The 16,124-nt window shown below is 46.8% G+C and overlaps 4 protein-coding genes across 8 annotated transcripts; 1 reads left to right on the top strand and 3 right to left on the bottom strand.

The window, feature by feature from the left end:
* The first annotated feature begins 365 nt into the window (after nucleotides 1-365).
* Nucleotides 366-2,451, top strand: LOC117587120. The gene is made up of 2 exons (XM_034277616.1): nucleotides 366-865; nucleotides 919-2,451. The coding sequence occupies exons 1-2, from the start codon at nucleotides 778-780 to the stop codon at nucleotides 2,406-2,408; spliced, it is 1,578 nt and encodes a 525-aa protein (XP_034133507.1). The 5' UTR covers nucleotides 366-777; the 3' UTR covers nucleotides 2,409-2,451.
* LOC117587116 (FACT complex subunit spt16) lies at nucleotides 2,422-7,319 on the bottom strand. 2 transcript variants are annotated; one of them, XM_034277610.1, is made up of 9 exons: nucleotides 7,125-7,319; nucleotides 6,584-6,847; nucleotides 6,220-6,519; nucleotides 4,978-6,155; nucleotides 4,047-4,913; nucleotides 3,721-3,986; nucleotides 3,511-3,667; nucleotides 3,239-3,358; nucleotides 2,422-2,817 (listed from the first exon to the last, which is right to left on the bottom strand). In XM_034277610.1, exons 1-9 carry the CDS (start codon nucleotides 7,191-7,193, stop codon nucleotides 2,658-2,660), a joined length of 3,381 nt encoding a protein of 1,126 aa, XP_034133501.1. In that variant the 5' UTR covers nucleotides 7,194-7,319; the 3' UTR covers nucleotides 2,422-2,657. The 2 variants fall into 2 exon arrangements, with proteins under 2 accessions (XP_034133501.1, XP_034133502.1); XM_034277611.1 differs by lacking the exon at nucleotides 3,239-3,358 and having other exon boundaries at nucleotides 7,125-7,318.
* Nucleotides 7,320-8,061: 742 nt separating this feature from the next.
* Nucleotides 8,062-13,486, bottom strand: LOC117587052 (carbohydrate sulfotransferase 11). 4 transcript variants are annotated; one of them, XM_034277488.1, is made up of 9 exons: nucleotides 13,415-13,486; nucleotides 12,027-12,371; nucleotides 9,824-10,033; nucleotides 9,358-9,505; nucleotides 9,213-9,279; nucleotides 8,997-9,141; nucleotides 8,771-8,926; nucleotides 8,363-8,703; nucleotides 8,062-8,301 (listed from the first exon to the last, which is right to left on the bottom strand). In XM_034277488.1, the coding sequence occupies exons 2-9, from the start codon at nucleotides 12,168-12,170 to the stop codon at nucleotides 8,205-8,207; spliced, it is 1,308 nt and encodes a 435-aa protein (XP_034133379.1). In that variant the 5' UTR covers nucleotides 12,171-12,371; nucleotides 13,415-13,486; the 3' UTR covers nucleotides 8,062-8,204. The 4 variants fall into 4 exon arrangements, with proteins under 4 accessions (XP_034133379.1, XP_034133380.1, XP_034133378.1 ...); XM_034277489.1 differs by having other exon boundaries at nucleotides 13,426-13,451; XM_034277487.1 differs by having other exon boundaries at nucleotides 13,318-13,432.
* A 793-nt stretch (nucleotides 13,487-14,279) lies between these two features.
* LOC117586869 (adenine phosphoribosyltransferase) lies at nucleotides 14,280-15,216 on the bottom strand. Its single transcript, XM_034277166.1, has 3 exons — nucleotides 15,058-15,216; nucleotides 14,688-14,925; nucleotides 14,280-14,626 (listed from the first exon to the last, which is right to left on the bottom strand). Exons 1-3 carry the CDS (start codon nucleotides 15,147-15,149, stop codon nucleotides 14,411-14,413), a joined length of 546 nt encoding a protein of 181 aa, XP_034133057.1. The 5' UTR covers nucleotides 15,150-15,216; the 3' UTR covers nucleotides 14,280-14,410.
* Nucleotides 15,217-16,124: the final 908 nt, after the last annotated feature.

The following is a 16,124-nucleotide window of genomic DNA, read 5'->3' as shown; positions in this document are numbered from 1 at the left end:
GATATTATTATATGTATGAAACAATCAAATTGGCAATGGCTTTTGGAATGGAATATGTAATATGTAATGTACTTTTGCTCAATACGAAGTCAACGATGGCTCTAAATAGGTTTAATTATATTGGTGTTGTGCCCCGCGAATCGATTATTTTTCTAGCTTCGAACTTATTTGAATTGAATTTGAATATTGTACGTATAATTGTTGCCTCAACCCGAACCGAACCAGTTGATGATTAAGCTTTAAATGTGCTGCTTAGGAATGTAAGTGTGAGTGGCAAATGAAATGGAATAAAGTGCATGGAAATAAAAGCCAAGCCAAAGCCATGGCAGTGTTTCTTGTTTCTCGTTTCTGTTTCAATACAACCGTCATTTTTATTCCCCATTCAATCACTTACCCAGCCAAGCCAACCCCTGTCTATTCCGAAGAGACAATTTGTCACCATGCATCGATCAAACAAGAGGACATCCAGAGCGTGCAGCCGCCTGGCAACCGGCTTGGGGCGCCATTGAAATGCCTGATGGCTGGCCATAACCGCAGCGCTAGTGGCAGCAGCAGGAGGAGCCGAAGGAGCAGGAGCGCTAATGTCTGGAGTGCACATCCCCATATCCATATCCCAAGTTCATTAGACTTTAATGGGTGCTTGGCCTGTTACGGGGCACTGAGCGGGGATTTGCGGCTCCTCTGTGCTTTGCACGCCACGAAATGGAAAGTTTTGGCGCCTGCGAATCATAAATCCCGTGTGCCTTCTAAAAATATCCCAACACTCGAAGGGAATCGATGCGAGAGCCGTCGCCGTCGCCGCCGCCAGCGCAGACAGATATGAGCGAGCACGAGGCGGAGTCGGACGAGGATTGCGAGGTCTATTGTAAGTCGAAACTGTAGCCAGTAGCATGTCTCTATTGATGGATTATTCCGCAGTCCTGAAGCCGGTCAACGAGTACAACATTGTGGACAAGATCAAGGAGGCCAACAAGGAGCTCTTTGCCCCCGACGAGGCAGCCAATGGTAATGGCAAGGTGACCAAAGTGACCTTTGCCCTGAATCTGGAGGATTACGAGCCAACGGGGGAGCAGCCGAAGGAGCAGAGTCCCAGTCCACCTGACGAACTGCTTCAGCAGTTGACGCAGCTAAAGCTGAAGCCAATTGCAGAGGAGGAGCCATCATTGCCGCCGCTGATTCCAACTCCAGAGTTGCCCATGCAGCCAGTGGAGGAGGCCAAGATGATTGCAGAACCCTCAGCGGAAGAGTCCGAAGTGGAGGTGGAGGAGGAAATATGCGAGGAAATCCCAGACATCACGGAACTCCCCCAGAACCCTGCCACAGAGGAAGCAGTCGTTGTGGAGGAGGAGGAAGACGACTTCTCTGGCGTGGATGAAGCGGATCTGGATGATGATCCACCACTGAAGAGCGATTCATCCACTGTTGCTGGTCTCCATCGTCGCCAGGATACATTCGACCAGGACTACGATGATGAGGAGTCGGATCAGAAGAGTCTCACCAATCTGCTGACCGAATCCGACTGCGAGGAAGAGGAACGCACACTGAACGAGGCACGCCTGAAGCTGCGAGAAGCCTACAAGAACCTCTACAAGACACTGGATCCCAAGGGTGAGGCACAGATTAACAGGCTAACTGGAGTAGAGGTTGAACAGGAGCTTCCACCGCCAGCAGAGCCGCCTGCAGCAGTCCGCGACAATGAGGCAGATGAAGACGACGACTTGTCGATCATTGTGGCCAGCTACATCCCGGACGACTTTGAGCTGAACGAGCAAAGCATTTACTACAAAAGGGAAGACTCTATCCCACCTAACGACGAAGATACTTCCGCCTGTCCCAAGTCCAGCTCCAAGACATTCTTCAACTCACGCCGTTTCAGCTTCCGACGCAGGGCCAAGCCCACGCCCACACCTTCCTCGGCTTCCTCTTCGACAGCGACTGTTTCGCCCTCGATCCGAATGAATTACAAGACGTGCTGCGAGCATCGCCACTCGCTGCAGGAGAAGCTGCCGCGCTACACTGGCTACATGTCCGAGTATGGGCTGAGTGCCCAGCAGCTGCAGCGCAGGGAGCAGAAGCTGCGCCGCAAGCAGCGTTACGTGATGGAGCAGGCACTTCGGAGCAACGAGCAAGAGCTGAAGAAGATGCAGGACAACGAGCGCGCCTTCACCACCTGGCTAAAGAACAAGATGCGCTATCCCATCAACAAGACTCGCAATATGTTTGATGCACATCGTCGCAGGGGGAGCGTGGCCGCCGCAGTCGCTGGTCCGCATTCCCATGCACGTCAGGAGCATTCGCATTCGCATCAGCACCAAAACCAACGTCAGTCACACTCTGGTCTACGAAGGGAGAACAGCGATGATATGCTTCAAGTCTATCGCAGGCTCTTGGGCAGCTGGAACAAGTAGAGCTTAGAGTAGATCGTATCTTAAATTAATTTATTACATGTATTTATCGTATTATAATTATTAAATTTGTAATACAACTTTGAAGCGGTGAAAAATATGTATGGGGGCAGGGGATTATTGTAAGAGGAGGGCGAAGTTGGCCAGTTTGAAAGGCTCTTTTAACAGATACACACACTGATAACAGGGAAAGTTTGAAACACACAAATAGTAGATGTAGCAGCCACAAAGTTGCGAGTAAAAAACACAAATTCAACGCCGCGACTTCTTCGACTTGTTTCCATTGTCGCGGCTGTCCTCCCGAGAACGCTTCCGATCGCTGTCCTTGCTCTTGTTGCTGCTCTTGTGGCCAGACGATGAGGAATGATGCTTGTCCCGATTATGGTACTTATCCTTGGACGATTTCGACGGGCTTTAAAAAGAAGATGAAGAATTTGTTATCCATTATTAAAATATTATTCACACAAGGCGCAGCATTTTGTTTGTATAATTTTGCAACAAGCAACATTGGAGGGTGAGGTTCGAGGTTTTTGTTTGTTGTTTTTGAAAAGAAATTTCGTATTCATTTATGAATCAGGCAGAAAACAATCGAGAAAGTGATAAGAAAAGTCCATCCCCGAGTCAAGTCACTTAATTTTCAACCTTTTTTTCATGTACTTCATAAATTTGTGAGTATCAAACGCCAATCTATAAGCCAATTTTGTGTGGGATTCGTGTGGTGTGAAAGGAATGCAAATGCGAGTGGATAAGTGGGTTGTTATATGGGTATGCAGTGCTCTTTATGTCTGATAATGTTGGGTGTGAGGTGGTGGTGGGGTTTTTCGTTAACAAACCTAGATGAGCTGCCATGTTTGGAGCTGGAGGATTTTAAATGCGAAGAGGAAGAGGAGGAATTCGACTTATGCTTTTTACTGTGCGACGACGATGATCGCTGCTCCTCGCGGTCGCGTCGACTGTGTACGGGTGTACGGGTGGAACGGTACGTGTGCGTAAATGGGAGGGAGAACAATTTGATAAAGATAAAACAGAGGAGAGAGAGAGAGAGAGCTGAGGTTAAGTCACATTCCTGGGTTGAACGCCGAACGGTGGCCGACCAATCGCATACCTGTGCTTGGAGGAACTCATGCCGCCCTTTTTTGACTCGAATTTCGTTCCATTTCGCTTGTCATCGGTGGGCTGGTAATCGTGATTTCGATCCTCCTCGGCAGCCTCACGCTCCAGATCGGACCAGTCCTTGCCGGATTCCTCATCAGAGCCAAGGTCTAAAGGAGAGAGGGTTTTTTAGGGGAACACAGACAATTTTCAGTATATTTACCATCACTATCATCGCTCTCATCTTCGGAGGCTTCTGAGTACTCAGAGTCTTCCTCGGACTCTTCATCTGTTTCGGCATCTGTGGGATTGTAGGCTTCATCTTCCTCCGATTCGGCAGATTCATTATCCTCCTCGCCATCGGATTCGGGGTCCAAGAAAGACCAACCGCCCTGCTCGAAGAAGCCCTGCGGATCATCCACAATCGTTTTCATGATCTTTTGCCAGTTGAGAGACTGTACGCCCTCCGAGTATCGAATATCGCAAGAGCTAAATGAATAAACACAAATTTAGCATGCGAAAAAACAAACACAAATGGCAGTCACTCACTTAAGCCACTCTTTGACATGGTCCAGCATATTCATGGGAATGGCATTGACCATGGCCACCTTCTTGTTGTACTCCTTGAACACGAAAATCATGTCAAAGTTCCTCAAATGGAACTGAACACGCTCAAAGTGCACCAACTCCACATCGTCCAGGGTGATGACAAATGGCGGCCACTCTGTGAGGTTAACCAGCGATCCAGAGGTGGGCTGCAGCGTGACTGTGCTGCGGAAGGGCGCACCGGGGAAGCCCAGCTCACGGAATGGTGTATCGAACTCCACAATTGACTTGGTCATGGTCTCCACCTTCTCGCAGAAGCTCTTGAAGGCCGTCTTCAGCTTGTGTCGCAGCTCTCGCTCCGCCTGCTCGGCGGCCAAATCGTCGCGATCGTGCATATGCTGATGCTTGCCCAGATCCGTGGTGATCTCGCCCACCTCTGTGTAGAACTGCACATCCACGTGCTTCTTCTTGCCAAACATGATGGCATACTTGAGGTGGAAGTGCAGCAGAATGATCATCTCACCGTCGCAGGGCTGGAAGAAGGCGCTCTTGATGTTGTTGTAGAGAATGTCCACCTTGTCGCCGCGCACCGAGATGTAACGGAAGCCATTGGTGTGCGCCTCCAAGCTGCCCGTCATTCGTTTCGTCACGATATTTGGTCGAATGTACAGATCCTTGAGCTTCGGGTTGCCCTTGTTCTGTGACAATATCAGCGTATCCTGCTTCACCAGATCCTCTTTTTCCCGCTCCTCTGCCTCTCGCGTTTTGAAGCGTTTCTGCACCTCCTTAATCAGGCGGAAAGCGTTGTTCAGATTGGCAGACGGAGCAGCCACCTCGCCATGTTCCTTCAAGTTTGAGCTGCGGTAGGTTCTGCAAGGGAAGGGAGGGGAAGTTTGATTAGCCGAAGTTTAGTTTCTGCTGGAGCAACACTTACACTTCCTTGACGAATGTGGCCTCTGGCTGGGGATACAGACCGCCCTCATTGCGTCCCATTGTGGCGCCCGGATGAAAGAAGTTGATCCTCAAATATGTGTACTCGCCCTCCACGGACTGTGAGATGTTCTTGATGGTGGATATGTGGAAGGGCACCTGAATGCCAAACACTGGCATAATGACTGTCTCGTACTTCTTGTCCACGTACAGCTTCAGTTCCTTCACCTCGGGCTCGCGTGGCATTTGGCTGATGGACTTGTAGGAAACTGTGTTCTTGCGCACCTTCTCCACCTCCTTGGAGTTGCCCTGCTTCGCCAGACGCTCCTTCGCGCGGGCATTCAGTTGCTGGGCCAGCTCCCTCTGATGCTCCTTGCGCTTCTCCTCCGTGTTGATTTCATTGCGCAGTTTAGAGTCGAGGACAGCGTTCCTTTTACTCCTTCCTAGGATCTCAGAGCCCTGATCCTCTTTGGAGGTCTTCTTATCGTCCACATCCTCCTCCTCGCTGTCGTCCTTGATGAAAATGCCAACATTCTTGATCTTCTTCTTGGAAGGGGTCATCACACTGGCGGGAGAGGTTTCACCCACCAGTACAGTGTCGCCGATGAAGAGGGCATAGGTTTTACCCTGAGTGTCGGCCGCTTCGGGATTGGTGAGATTGGAGATGCCGACATGCAGATTGAAGACCATATTCTTCTTCACCAGCGCACGACACTTGGGCCCAATGACAATGGAGTTCTCCCGGAACTCCAGGCCCATGGCAAAGCCAAATGTCTTTGTGAGATTTTCGACCATATTCGATTTCTCCTTCTTCACATAGCCCAGTGTCTTGTCGTATACCTCGCACAACTTGGCACCCGGCACAAGCAGCTTGAGTATTTCCTCCTGCACATTTACCAGAAACGTGTAGTTCTCCTGCATAGCCTCGGTGGGATTGACCAGAAAAGTGCGAGAGATATTTGAGCAATACGATTTGTAGCGGGCGCCCAGGGAGCAAACGATCACGCCAAAGTGCAATAAATTCTTATCTGAAGCGGCGGAGAATTTTAGGCTGTAGGATCCACCCGATTGAATGATGGGCGGATAGGCCATGTCCAGTAGCCTGGGATCCAGGCCGATGGTGTACTTCTTTTCGGTAATGGCCGCATCACAGCCATCCGACAGCTTTGTGTGCTTCACTTTCTGCAAGGGAATCGGAATGTTGCATGAGCGATCTTGTCACGGTTGATCCTCGCAGCGAACTCACCCTGTCCGAATCGATAATGTCCATAATCTCATCCTTTAGATACTTGTTGAAGATTTCCATCGACACCAGGGAGGCCTTACGTATGTTGTTGATCTCCGACTCGTCTTTGGGGCACATCAGATACGCGATAATCGTGCTGATGTCCACATGCTCGAACTTGGACTCCATTAGGATCTTCTTCCACGACTCGCAGTACTCGCCCGGATACGAATCCTTGCTGAAGACGCCCAAGCGCTTGCCCTTCTTCGAGTTCTGTATGCTCTTGATGAGTTTCTCAAAGTTGCCCTTATCCTTGTCGGTCTGTTAAGCAAAGAAAGAAATTGATTGAGATTGTGGAAGGGGAATGTCGCTGCATTTTGCTTACCCGATCCCTCACGAGCAGCTTTATTTCTGGCAATCCCTCCTCGCTGATGTTTTGGGCCTGCTTCAGGAACTCGATTTTCTTCTTGCTGGTGAGAAAGTAGATGGCATCGGTGGCAAACACAGAGATGGTGTCTGTCAGCTCGTAGCCGAGTAGCCAGATCTGTAGGGCCAGGGACTTGGAGTAGATCACATCCTCGTCGCAGCCAACGACGCTCATGATGCAGTCCAGATTGCTCAGCGCATCGTCGTGGCCGATGCTGGGTGCCTGCGGATAATACACACACACATTAACAATAATTTGAAAACCTCCACAAGGCAGCCGCGATAGTAATCTCCGCGCGCGCGCCTCCTAACCTAACTCAAGCTGGGGACATGAAAATCCAAATTTGCTTGTGAATTTCACAATATTATTTAACTGTTGCTTTATCTTGACACCACGTGAAGGCCACTTAATACTGAATAACTGCATTTGGGGGGGCTCCTGTGGACACAAGCCACCAGACAAGAGACACTAGACCGAGACGCGCGAGATCCCCACTCACCTTCCATTCTGTGTAGAGACGCTTCACGCGACGCACAAACGCCTCTTTATCCAGCACAAAGCTCGCCATGCTGCTGCTGTAGCCAATCCAACAAGTAGGTTATTCCAATCTTAGTTATATTTCAGCTTCAATTAGTAATTAGCGAATTCCGCCGGACGAAAAAATTGCGCGGCGTCGGACGAGGCAAGAAGAAGAAATTTTACACAAAAATGTTGCGATTTTTCGGCGTCACGTTGGACCGCGAAATGATCGATTATAGACTATCGATAAAATAAACATACCAAAATATACCATGGCATCTCCAAAATATACCGTATGGTATACGGTACGGTAGCTTGAAAAGATTTTCACCACTGAAACAATAATATAATCCGATTGAAGAATCAATTTTTCTGATTATAAATACTCCTCTTTATTGGCGGGTATAACTCATGACTTTATGACATTACTACTACACATTTTCTACATACCAATAACATAGTTAGCAGAATAGGGATATAAATAACATAGTGTTGGAAGCTGGATGCTGCTGTATTCAGAGTCTATTTAACATTAAAGATGAATCTAATTAGAGACATATGACGCGCGTCATTTTCAAATTATCATCAGCAAGCAGCATCCAATTTCCAATTCATCCCACGAAAAACATTACATCGTTAAAGCGTACCTGGTTAAGGGTTTGTTAGGTGAGGAGGGCACGAGCGCACCCCCACCTCAGAAGGGAAAATGTACTAAGTAACGCATCCTTCTTATTTACAGACAATCCTCACATTGCAAAAAGGGTGCAGGCGAGCAAAGCCAAACGCAGAGACGAGGCCCGGGTTAACGCTGCGGAGGCCCGTGCTTGGGCAGCTCACCAACGAGCTCGTGCAGCACTATTTCCACTATTTACACTTGCATTTTCGATTTGATGGACGGGAAATACTTTTCTTTTCACTTCGTTTAAATATATTTAAGTTTATTATTGTATTCATTCAGTATTATCAACATTTGCAATTACGTACTGTGACGGCTAATATGTATTTTCGTTGAACTAATTCATTTCGTAAGCAAATTCTACGAATTCAGAGCTTTAGAGGGTTAATTGTTTGTGGCCGTTGGACTGCCGGAGGACTCGTCTGGCCTGGCTACCTGTAGATACTCCTGGATATCGTAGTCAAACAGCTCGAAATCATATCTTGGAAGAGAGCAACACACAATTAGTACACTAACATAAGAATGTATGGGACTACACGCACTTGTAATACTCGTAGAGCTCCAGCATTTCGTGCCTTGTGAGCTGGGCGTAGAACTGATGCTGAATCTCGTGCGTCTTGCGGCCACCTTTGCCCATGTTGCGCCACACGGGCGCTATCACCCGCTTCAGGCCAGTCTTTTCGATTAGATATAATTGATCCTCTGTGAGCGACTCGAACTTCAGTATCATGTCGAATCGTATCAGACAGGGTGTGCAGAAGGACGTGGCCGCCACGAAGTGCATGTCAATGAAGCTGCCCCGCTTCACCTGGTCCAACAGCCAATTGACAAACTCCGGAAACGAAGGATACTTGGTGTTGGGTGCTCGAGCCACCAGCGAAGGCTGTCAGGGATTACCATAAACATGAGTTAATAGGAGTTTCTTCTGCTGCAATCTCTAATTCCCTCACCTTTTTGCGATAATTGCGCACAATGCTGCGGCCGAGCTTGTCGTGGAAGGAGTAGGGCAGGGCGAACACCATCTTATCGCGATAAGCGCTCAATAGCCTCTCAAAGGGATTGCGTGCAATGATAAAGGTCAGCGAGTCATTCTGAGCCTCGCGCAACTGCAAATGGAAAGGGAAATAAGTGTCACAGAGGATAAAAGAGAACAATGACTGCAATTCCAACACTCACCTCGTCGAGGGACACACGCGGATAGCGTTCTCTGGCCAGATTGAGGAGAATCTTTTTGGTTTTGCGCAAATAACTGGGTGAGTAGCCGGCGAGAACATTAAAGTTGAACATCCACGACGAGGAGGCAGCCTTAAACACATTGCACCTGAACAAAAATAATCGTTGGAGCATTAGTTCATCCTCTTCCTGTGTGTTTATTTATTTCTTTGCTCTCACCATATAATGTGATACTTTTTGTTGACCAAAAACTCCCATGTGTTGGGTGTGTGCCACGAGTCGTGGCCTGTAAATAAGATTAATGTGAAGTGGAAGTTATTTCTCTCACTCTGCCTCTATATCTATATATATAAATTTATCCCACCTAAAACGTCCAGGCCATAGGCCGAGCACTTGTCCTTCAGTCGCTCCCTCCGCTGATCCATGCGCTGCTCCACCTGAAGCATTTCCTGCGACGTAAGCGTCTGCACGGCATATTCGGGTATGAGCGGCAGGCGTGTCTGATTGATGTCCTGTGGCGGGATAAACAAATTCCGAAACAATAATGAAACTTAATGGCAGCCAAGAGATATATGTAGGCATGTGGTAATATGGTAATATGGTAATATGGTTATGGGGTATGCGAATCGAATGCCGAACCCGAAAAGGCCTCTGCCAATACAACAAACAACACAGGGAGAGGAGAGGCTCACACTCGTGTTTGGCTTTTTGCACAATTTTCTCCGGTTACATCATTAATTATACTTTTGCCCTGTGTGTGTGGAGTGTGTGGAGTGCTGCGGAGGTTGTGTGTGTTTTTGTGTGTGTGTTTGTTCTGGTTACATATTTACTTTATCAACATAGCGCCACTTGTTCTTTGTCTTGCCCGTTGCCACCACGGTCAGCTCCTTGTTCTTGTTCTTGTTCAACAGCAGCACCGGATACCGAAATGTTTGCCCCTGCGATTGTTGCTGCTTCTGTTGCTGCCGCTGTTGCTGTTGCTCCTTCTGTTGCTGCTGCTGCTGCTGCAGATGTGGCGGCTGCTGTTGCACATTAAAGGCCTAGAAAAGCATTGGCAGGTTTTTGGGTTTTCTTTGTATTTAGTTATTGTGTTTGATGTGGCTGCTGTCTGTGTCTGTGTTTATGTTTTAGTTTTGGGTTAAGAGCGGAGATGACATGGCGTATGCGTAATTTACAAGCGGTTCTAATGGCCAGGCCAAGCACTGTCAAGGTCCCGCAGTCGCCCACTCCGCGGGGCGACCAGCAATCTCAATTAAAACCACCAGACAGCAGTGTCAACTTGCTTCTAGAGATCGCCACATGAATCAAGTGGCACTGGGACAGACAGCCACTGGACAGGCTGGCGTCATGGCAGCCACTTTGCATTTGACTCGCGTACGCGAGGAGGAAACTCTACACTAACTGAGGGTACATAAATGTCTGCTAAAAGGGTGGGAAAAACACATACATCTGGTGGCTTTATCTAGATTTTTGGCTGAGGAACGCTCTTGGAATAATGATTATAAAATGTCGTAGGATATGCGGAGGAACTACCATTAAAGCCCAAAGAGCATCCCACCATCGGCTTGCCAAAGAACACTTCAAATTCCTGCCTAGAGTGGCGCTATGTGCATGACGTACACTGTGCGGAAATGAGCTGTGATGGGGTTGGGATTTTTAGGGGAGGCATATCGTTTCTACTGACTTATCAACATGTGTGTGTGTGTGTGTTTCTCTATGTGTGTGTGTGCGTGGGTGTTCCGTGGAATGCTGTGCTTAATTATGCGTGTATGCCGGGCAAAACAAAAGCAACGAAACGAAACTAGAGCATACACAACGATGTACACCCGTTTGCCACATTCCCCCGTGTTCTTTGAGCTTTGACTCTTTTTTTTGTGGGGTCCTGCGTGGCCCAAGCATTTGTCATTTGTCATTTGGGTAATGTTATGCAAATTAGCAGTGGGAAAGCGTTTATTGATTGTGGTATACCCACTGGTAGAAGGACTACAAGTGGCAGTCCTTGTGGCAATCCTCGAATCGATTTTCATGCGACAGCAGCCAGCGTGGCAGCCAGCATTGATGACTTTTTTATGATGCCACAAGCAATTAAGTGTAATTTAAGCAAATGTTTCTCTTTTATTATTTTCTCTTCTTGCCAAGCATGTGCCCAAGGCCAGGCACGGACGCCTCCAAGTCTCCGACGACCACGACCAGCGACGGCAAAGCGGCTTAACCAAAGGGTTGGGCTGGCCAGAGGGCGTGTCCGGAGGCGTTGCGGGCCAGCTTATGTGCACACATGTTTGCGCTGGTAATTGCTGCTCTATTAGAATATTCCCTCACTCTCCACTCGGAATTTGTTTCAGTTTCAAGCACACAAATAGAGGCGATAAAGCTGGCGAAATCCGCTGGCTAATTGCGAATTAATTTACACCTAATCAGGCGGTCACAACAAATGCTCCACTCGGAAATTAGCACTAGCTTAAGCTGTTCAAAGATCACAGATCAGACCCCCAGCACCCATGAGAACTAAAGCGTTAAACGTGCAACGAGGTGCGAACTTTGATAAATAAACAATAGCAAAATGCCTTACATTTCAAATATTTCGCTTCGATTCCATTTGCCTCTCATTTGCGTATTGTATTTATAGAGATTGCTTCCGATGGGGTAGCTGCAATGCCCTTCACACAACAAATTGTTTATAGAATTCGAATGATTGCACAGCGATAGTGGTGGTTGCGATTGGGGGCTTAATCGTTCATATTTTAATAGCAATTTCAGCAGGTTTTTCTCTGTTTCACTGACACGGACGCGGACACGGACACTTGGGGGGGCAATCGATGCGTGCCTGCAGTTGGTTTCGTAGTCAGGCGATAGTTAGGCTAGATGAAGGGCAAAAAGGCAGGGCAGGGCAGGGCAGGCATTCTCTACAAGCAATCTATAGCTAAAAGCAAGGGCGCAAAAGCTACACAAGTAAATGCTACCAAATACTGGATACTGAAGTGGTTCTGGTTCAACCCACACACCTCTGACCCACTGCGCCAGTGCGCCACTCACCTCGAATCCACGTATTTTCTGCAGCTGCTCGTTCCACACCAGGTAGACGAGGGAGAGGGGCAGCAGCAGCAGCGAGACGGCCGTAAAGATGAGCAAATATCGCCGGATGGTGCGACAATTTGCCAGGCTCTTGCTCAATTTCATTTAAACTCGAATATAGCTGCATAGGAACTGATTTCTCTTGGATCGTTTCTTCCTCTTATTGGTTGTTCTTGGTTATTTTCTTCTTGGCTATATATAGTATTACATTTATTATTGATATTCATGAGACATTTCCGGGGGGCTACGACGCGACCGCAATTTCAGCCTGCAGTTGGCGACAATATTTGTAAATGTTGCTCATGGCTGCGAAACGGAAAGCTAAATTTAGTTTTTCTGTGCTAAATGTTCTTCAAAAAAAAAGTGTACCATAAAAAAAGAGACATAGAGGGAGAGGGAGAGGAACGGAACCCAAAGAGTAAATAGATCATTCAGCTATGGAATCTGTCGGCTTCTGTGGGTGTGGGTGCGTGTCTCTGACAGCCTGATGACAATTCTGCTTTATGCTCGAGTGGCTTTTGGCCTGAATTGTGTCACTGCAACGTGCTTGATATTACAGCCCAAACAATTGTACGCTCTGCTCTTTGTTTCTGTTCGATTTGGGGGTTTGTTTTTTCACTTCCACTTCCACTTCCCTTTTTTCCTCTTTTATGAGTGCATGTCCGGAAACAACAAACAAAAGTTCTTTATTGATTTTTAACTCCATCTTTACTCTTGGAAGGGGGGAAAGTGTACAAAAAGGAGTGCATCTTGAGGGGTATTGAGTGGCAGAGTGTGTTGCTCTAGAGCGGCTTCTCGCCAACAAAACAAATTTCAATTTGCCGTGCGAGTATTCGGGTTCTTTTATTGTTGTTTATTTTATTTTAATATATTTTAAATTCATTAAAGGCACTCACACGCTCACACATTCTAACAGCCTCACACTCTCACAAAAGAGACCAAAAAGTTGGCAAACAAAATGCTAAGTGCGGGGCGTAAGAGGCGTATACGTAACGTGTTGTCCATTGCTTTGCTTTTGCATTTCTGCCTTTTGCCTTTGCTCTTTCTTTGCCCCCCTCCACAGCCCATCAACAACAGCAACCACAATGGAGGGCAGCATTTTGTTAGTTTGTTTTTTATTTGTTGTATTTTTTATTACTCAATTGTTTGCCAATTGAAGAAAAGCGCGCAATCAATATCAATTTGCAAAGCGTGCCGTGATTATATGCCTCCTCGTTTACTCTTTCACTCTTTCGCATTCTCTCACTCTCACTCTTTCTCTTATGGTTTCGCCAAACAAAACTGGGTGGACTAGAGGGGTGGGGGGTGTGGGGCTGTTGGTGTGATTAAAACTGGAGGGGAGAAGTCACCAAACACAAACCGTCGCCCGTCATCACCGAACGACGCACATTTCACGAATGAAATCAAATGCGAAAAATACAAAATACGAAATGAGCAGAGGCCCAGGCAGGCAGCCAGCAGGCAGGCGGGCATGCCCTCTCTGCACCCTGCATTCTACTCTCTATCATTGAGAACGTGGCAGTTTCAGTTTCATGCTGCCCGCGAGACAGAGGTCTCTGCCAGCGCATGCGATTCCTTGAGCTCGGCTTTTTATGCTGCTCCACTCTGTAGATGGCTGACACCTTTGCAACGGGTATGATGATTTGGGGAAGAGTTTGTGCATGGCAGCAGATAACAGAACATAAGTATAATAATACTTCCCTTTAGTATCTGTTATCTTCATAATTTCCTTGTCTCTGCCAATCAAAAGATAAGCAAATCGATTTTTGGGCTAGCTTCAGGGCACCCCTCAGTGGTCGTTGAACTTCCACGGTATTTGCACTTCGATTGGATAACTTTGCCTGCACATTTGTTTATTTACGGTTGTTGTAGTTGTTTCTTCCCCCTCCACTCCAGGGCAAACCCTGCTCGGGGTGGTTGGGTTGCTTGTTTGGCCATTTGATTTGTTTATCGGAGAGAGAAAAAGTTTCTTTCTTAACCAGACGCAAGGAGAGTGAAATGCGCAGTGAGAGCTAGAGCGAGAGAGAGAGGTGGAAATGCAAGGGTTTCATTCTCTTGCATTGGAGCAACAGCAGGGGCCGCGTGGGTGGATTCAAAAGTTATCAGAGTCACACACGGAAATGTTTCCTTCGTTGCGTTGCACACATCTGTCCAATATCATTATAATCTTCTCAAACACAACACGCAACTGACCTTCAGCCATAAATAGAACAGTTTTGATACAAAATTATATTACTATACATTTTCACACCCACGAAACAGTTGAAAGTTGTTAAAAATATTGCTATTTGGAGGGGATCGCTTTGCGTTAAGTAAATGCAGTTCGGGAAGACCAGCATTAAGCCTCAGTACTTGATCAGCGAGTGCACTTTGCAGTCCAGCTTCTTGCGGCCGTCGAGGTCGACCAGTTCCATCACCACGAGGCTCTCGAGGACAACGCCACCCACTTTGCGCACCAACTCGGAGGCGGCCAGAAGGGAACCACCTGTGGCTAGCAGATCATCCACAATGACGACTTTCTGACCAGGTCGTATGGCAGCACGCTGCAGCTCAAAGGTGTCCTATAAGGGAAATAGTTCTGGTATACTGCGGAAATCTATGGGATCATCTGAGGCTACTCACGCTGCCATATTCTAGTTGGTAGTCAACGGCGACGACCTCGCCTGCCAGTTTTCCCTTTTTCCTAATGGGCGCACAGCCCACGCCCAGTTCGGTAGCCAGCAACAGATTGAAGAGGAAGCCCCGCGAGTCCAGGCCCACGATGACCTCCACTTCCGGCTGGCTCTGCTTTATGTACTGCACCAGCAAATCCCTCAGATAGACACAGGCCTTGGGATCTGTCAGCGCGCCGAATATGTCGCTGTTTGGGACAGACGGAGGTGAAACACATGTTAATGGAGCGATAAGAGAGTTTAGCAAGCTCATATATATAATAATCATACTGTCAATTGCGGGCAAACCTTAATTGTCTGATAACCTTTCCATAACCCACCGAAATAGTATCCCCTCTTTGGGAAAGTTGGGATATTCGCCAATCTTGGACTTCACATAGTCGAGTTTGTCTTCCGCGCTGATTTGACTCATTGTTCAGTTTTGTTTTGTGTGACAAATAGGGGAAACGTTTAATTTATAGTTTTTTTGTTTTGGTATTTAATCGCTACAGCGTAATTGGATGGTCGCACGACGATGAATCCGCATTGAAGAGGTACTAAGTGTTGCCAGTTCAGCCATTTTTCAACTAGATCTAGCCTTTTTCAATTACCAAATGCAGGATAAACTGTAAAATAGCGGGCAGCGGAAATTATAGCTATTTTACATGACATGTTTGCGTTATTTTAGCTTTTTCAAAACATCTGCCATCTTCAATTATTTGTATGCTCTACTTAAGTACTTTGTAGTATTGTTTCCATTTGAACGGCAAAAATAAGATCGACAAGTCAAAAGAGCATTTAATTGAATTTAATTATACTATTATTGACGAAATATTTCACAATTTTTTGTATTATTCTGTTAAATCAGCTGATCAGCCCCCGAAAATATACCGCAAATATACCGATGAATGCAAGAAACTTAACCCATTTAGTCCCCCTCTATTTAAACATTTGTGCGATGAATTAGATTTGGCGGGAGACTTGAATTGTACGCGAAATCGAAATTAGAATATGATCGCGAGAGATAAATGAAAAAACCTTGGTTTTCCTGTATTGAAAATAAACTAAACTTCATTTTGATTTATTAACATATTTTATTTGTTGATTTTATCTCGTCAGGTCTTGAACAAACACATCCAGATTTTCCCAGACCACTCCAAATTGTTTGCCTTGGCATTTTCTTGCACAAAGAAAGTATTCAAAGGAATTCGCCTGCATCCTGCAGGTAGCAAACAGTCCCAGCTCCGTCCCGCACCAGGAATTTTTCTCATATATCTTTCTTCTCTCTATCTCAGCTGGATAGCTGAAGAAATTTCGATAATTCTGCGAGGGAAACACATTCGTTTGCTGCATTTTATCAACAACAAAATAATTGAAAAGAAATGCCAGCCATTTTCGCTACACTTAT

This window comes from Drosophila guanche, unplaced genomic scaffold (genome assembly GCF_900245975.1).
Source record: "Drosophila guanche unplaced genomic scaffold, DGUA_6, whole genome shotgun sequence".
Classification (NCBI taxonomy): Eukaryota; Metazoa; Arthropoda; class Insecta; order Diptera; family Drosophilidae; genus Drosophila; species Drosophila guanche.
This window is presented reverse-complemented; position numbering and strand designations above follow the sequence as displayed.

Bases quoted from the DNA above. Each gene is read 5' to 3' on its own strand.
- LOC117587120 (XM_034277616.1), top strand. From the start codon at position 778: ATGCGAGAGCCGTCGCCGTCGCCGCCGCCAGCGCAGACAGATATGAGC. The intron at 866-918 runs GTAAGTCGAAAC...ATTATTCCGCAG, and splicing joins CGAGGATTGCGAGGTCTATT to TCCTGAAGCCGGTCAACGAG.
- LOC117587116 (XM_034277610.1), bottom strand. From the start codon at position 7,193: ATGGCGAGCTTTGTGCTGGATAAAGAGGCGTTTGTGCGTCGCGTGAAG. The intron at 4,914-4,977 runs GTAAGTGTTGCT...CTTCCCTTGCAG, and splicing joins GCCACATTCGTCAAGGAAGT to AACCTACCGCAGCTCAAACT. The intron at 2,818-3,238 runs GTTTGTTAACGA...TTCTTTTTAAAG, and splicing joins AAACATGGCAGCTCATCTAG to CCCGTCGAAATCGTCCAAGG.
- LOC117587052 (XM_034277488.1), bottom strand. From the start codon at position 12,170: ATGAAATTGAGCAAGAGCCTGGCAAATTGTCGCACCATCCGGCGATAT. The intron at 9,280-9,357 runs GTGGGATAAATT...TCTTATTTACAG, and splicing joins CTATGGCCTGGACGTTTTAG to GCCACGACTCGTGGCACACA. The intron at 8,927-8,996 runs GTGAGTGTTGGA...TTCCATTTGCAG, and splicing joins CGCGTGTGTCCCTCGACGAG to TTGCGCGAGGCTCAGAATGA.
- LOC117586869 (XM_034277166.1), bottom strand. From the start codon at position 15,149: ATGAGTCAAATCAGCGCGGAAGACAAACTCGACTATGTGAAGTCCAAG. The intron at 14,926-15,057 runs GTGGGTTATGGA...TGTCCCAAACAG, and splicing joins AAAGAGGGGATACTATTTCG to CGACATATTCGGCGCGCTGA. The intron at 14,627-14,687 runs GTGAGTAGCCTC...TTTCCCTTATAG, and splicing joins ACCAACTAGAATATGGCAGC to GACACCTTTGAGCTGCAGCG.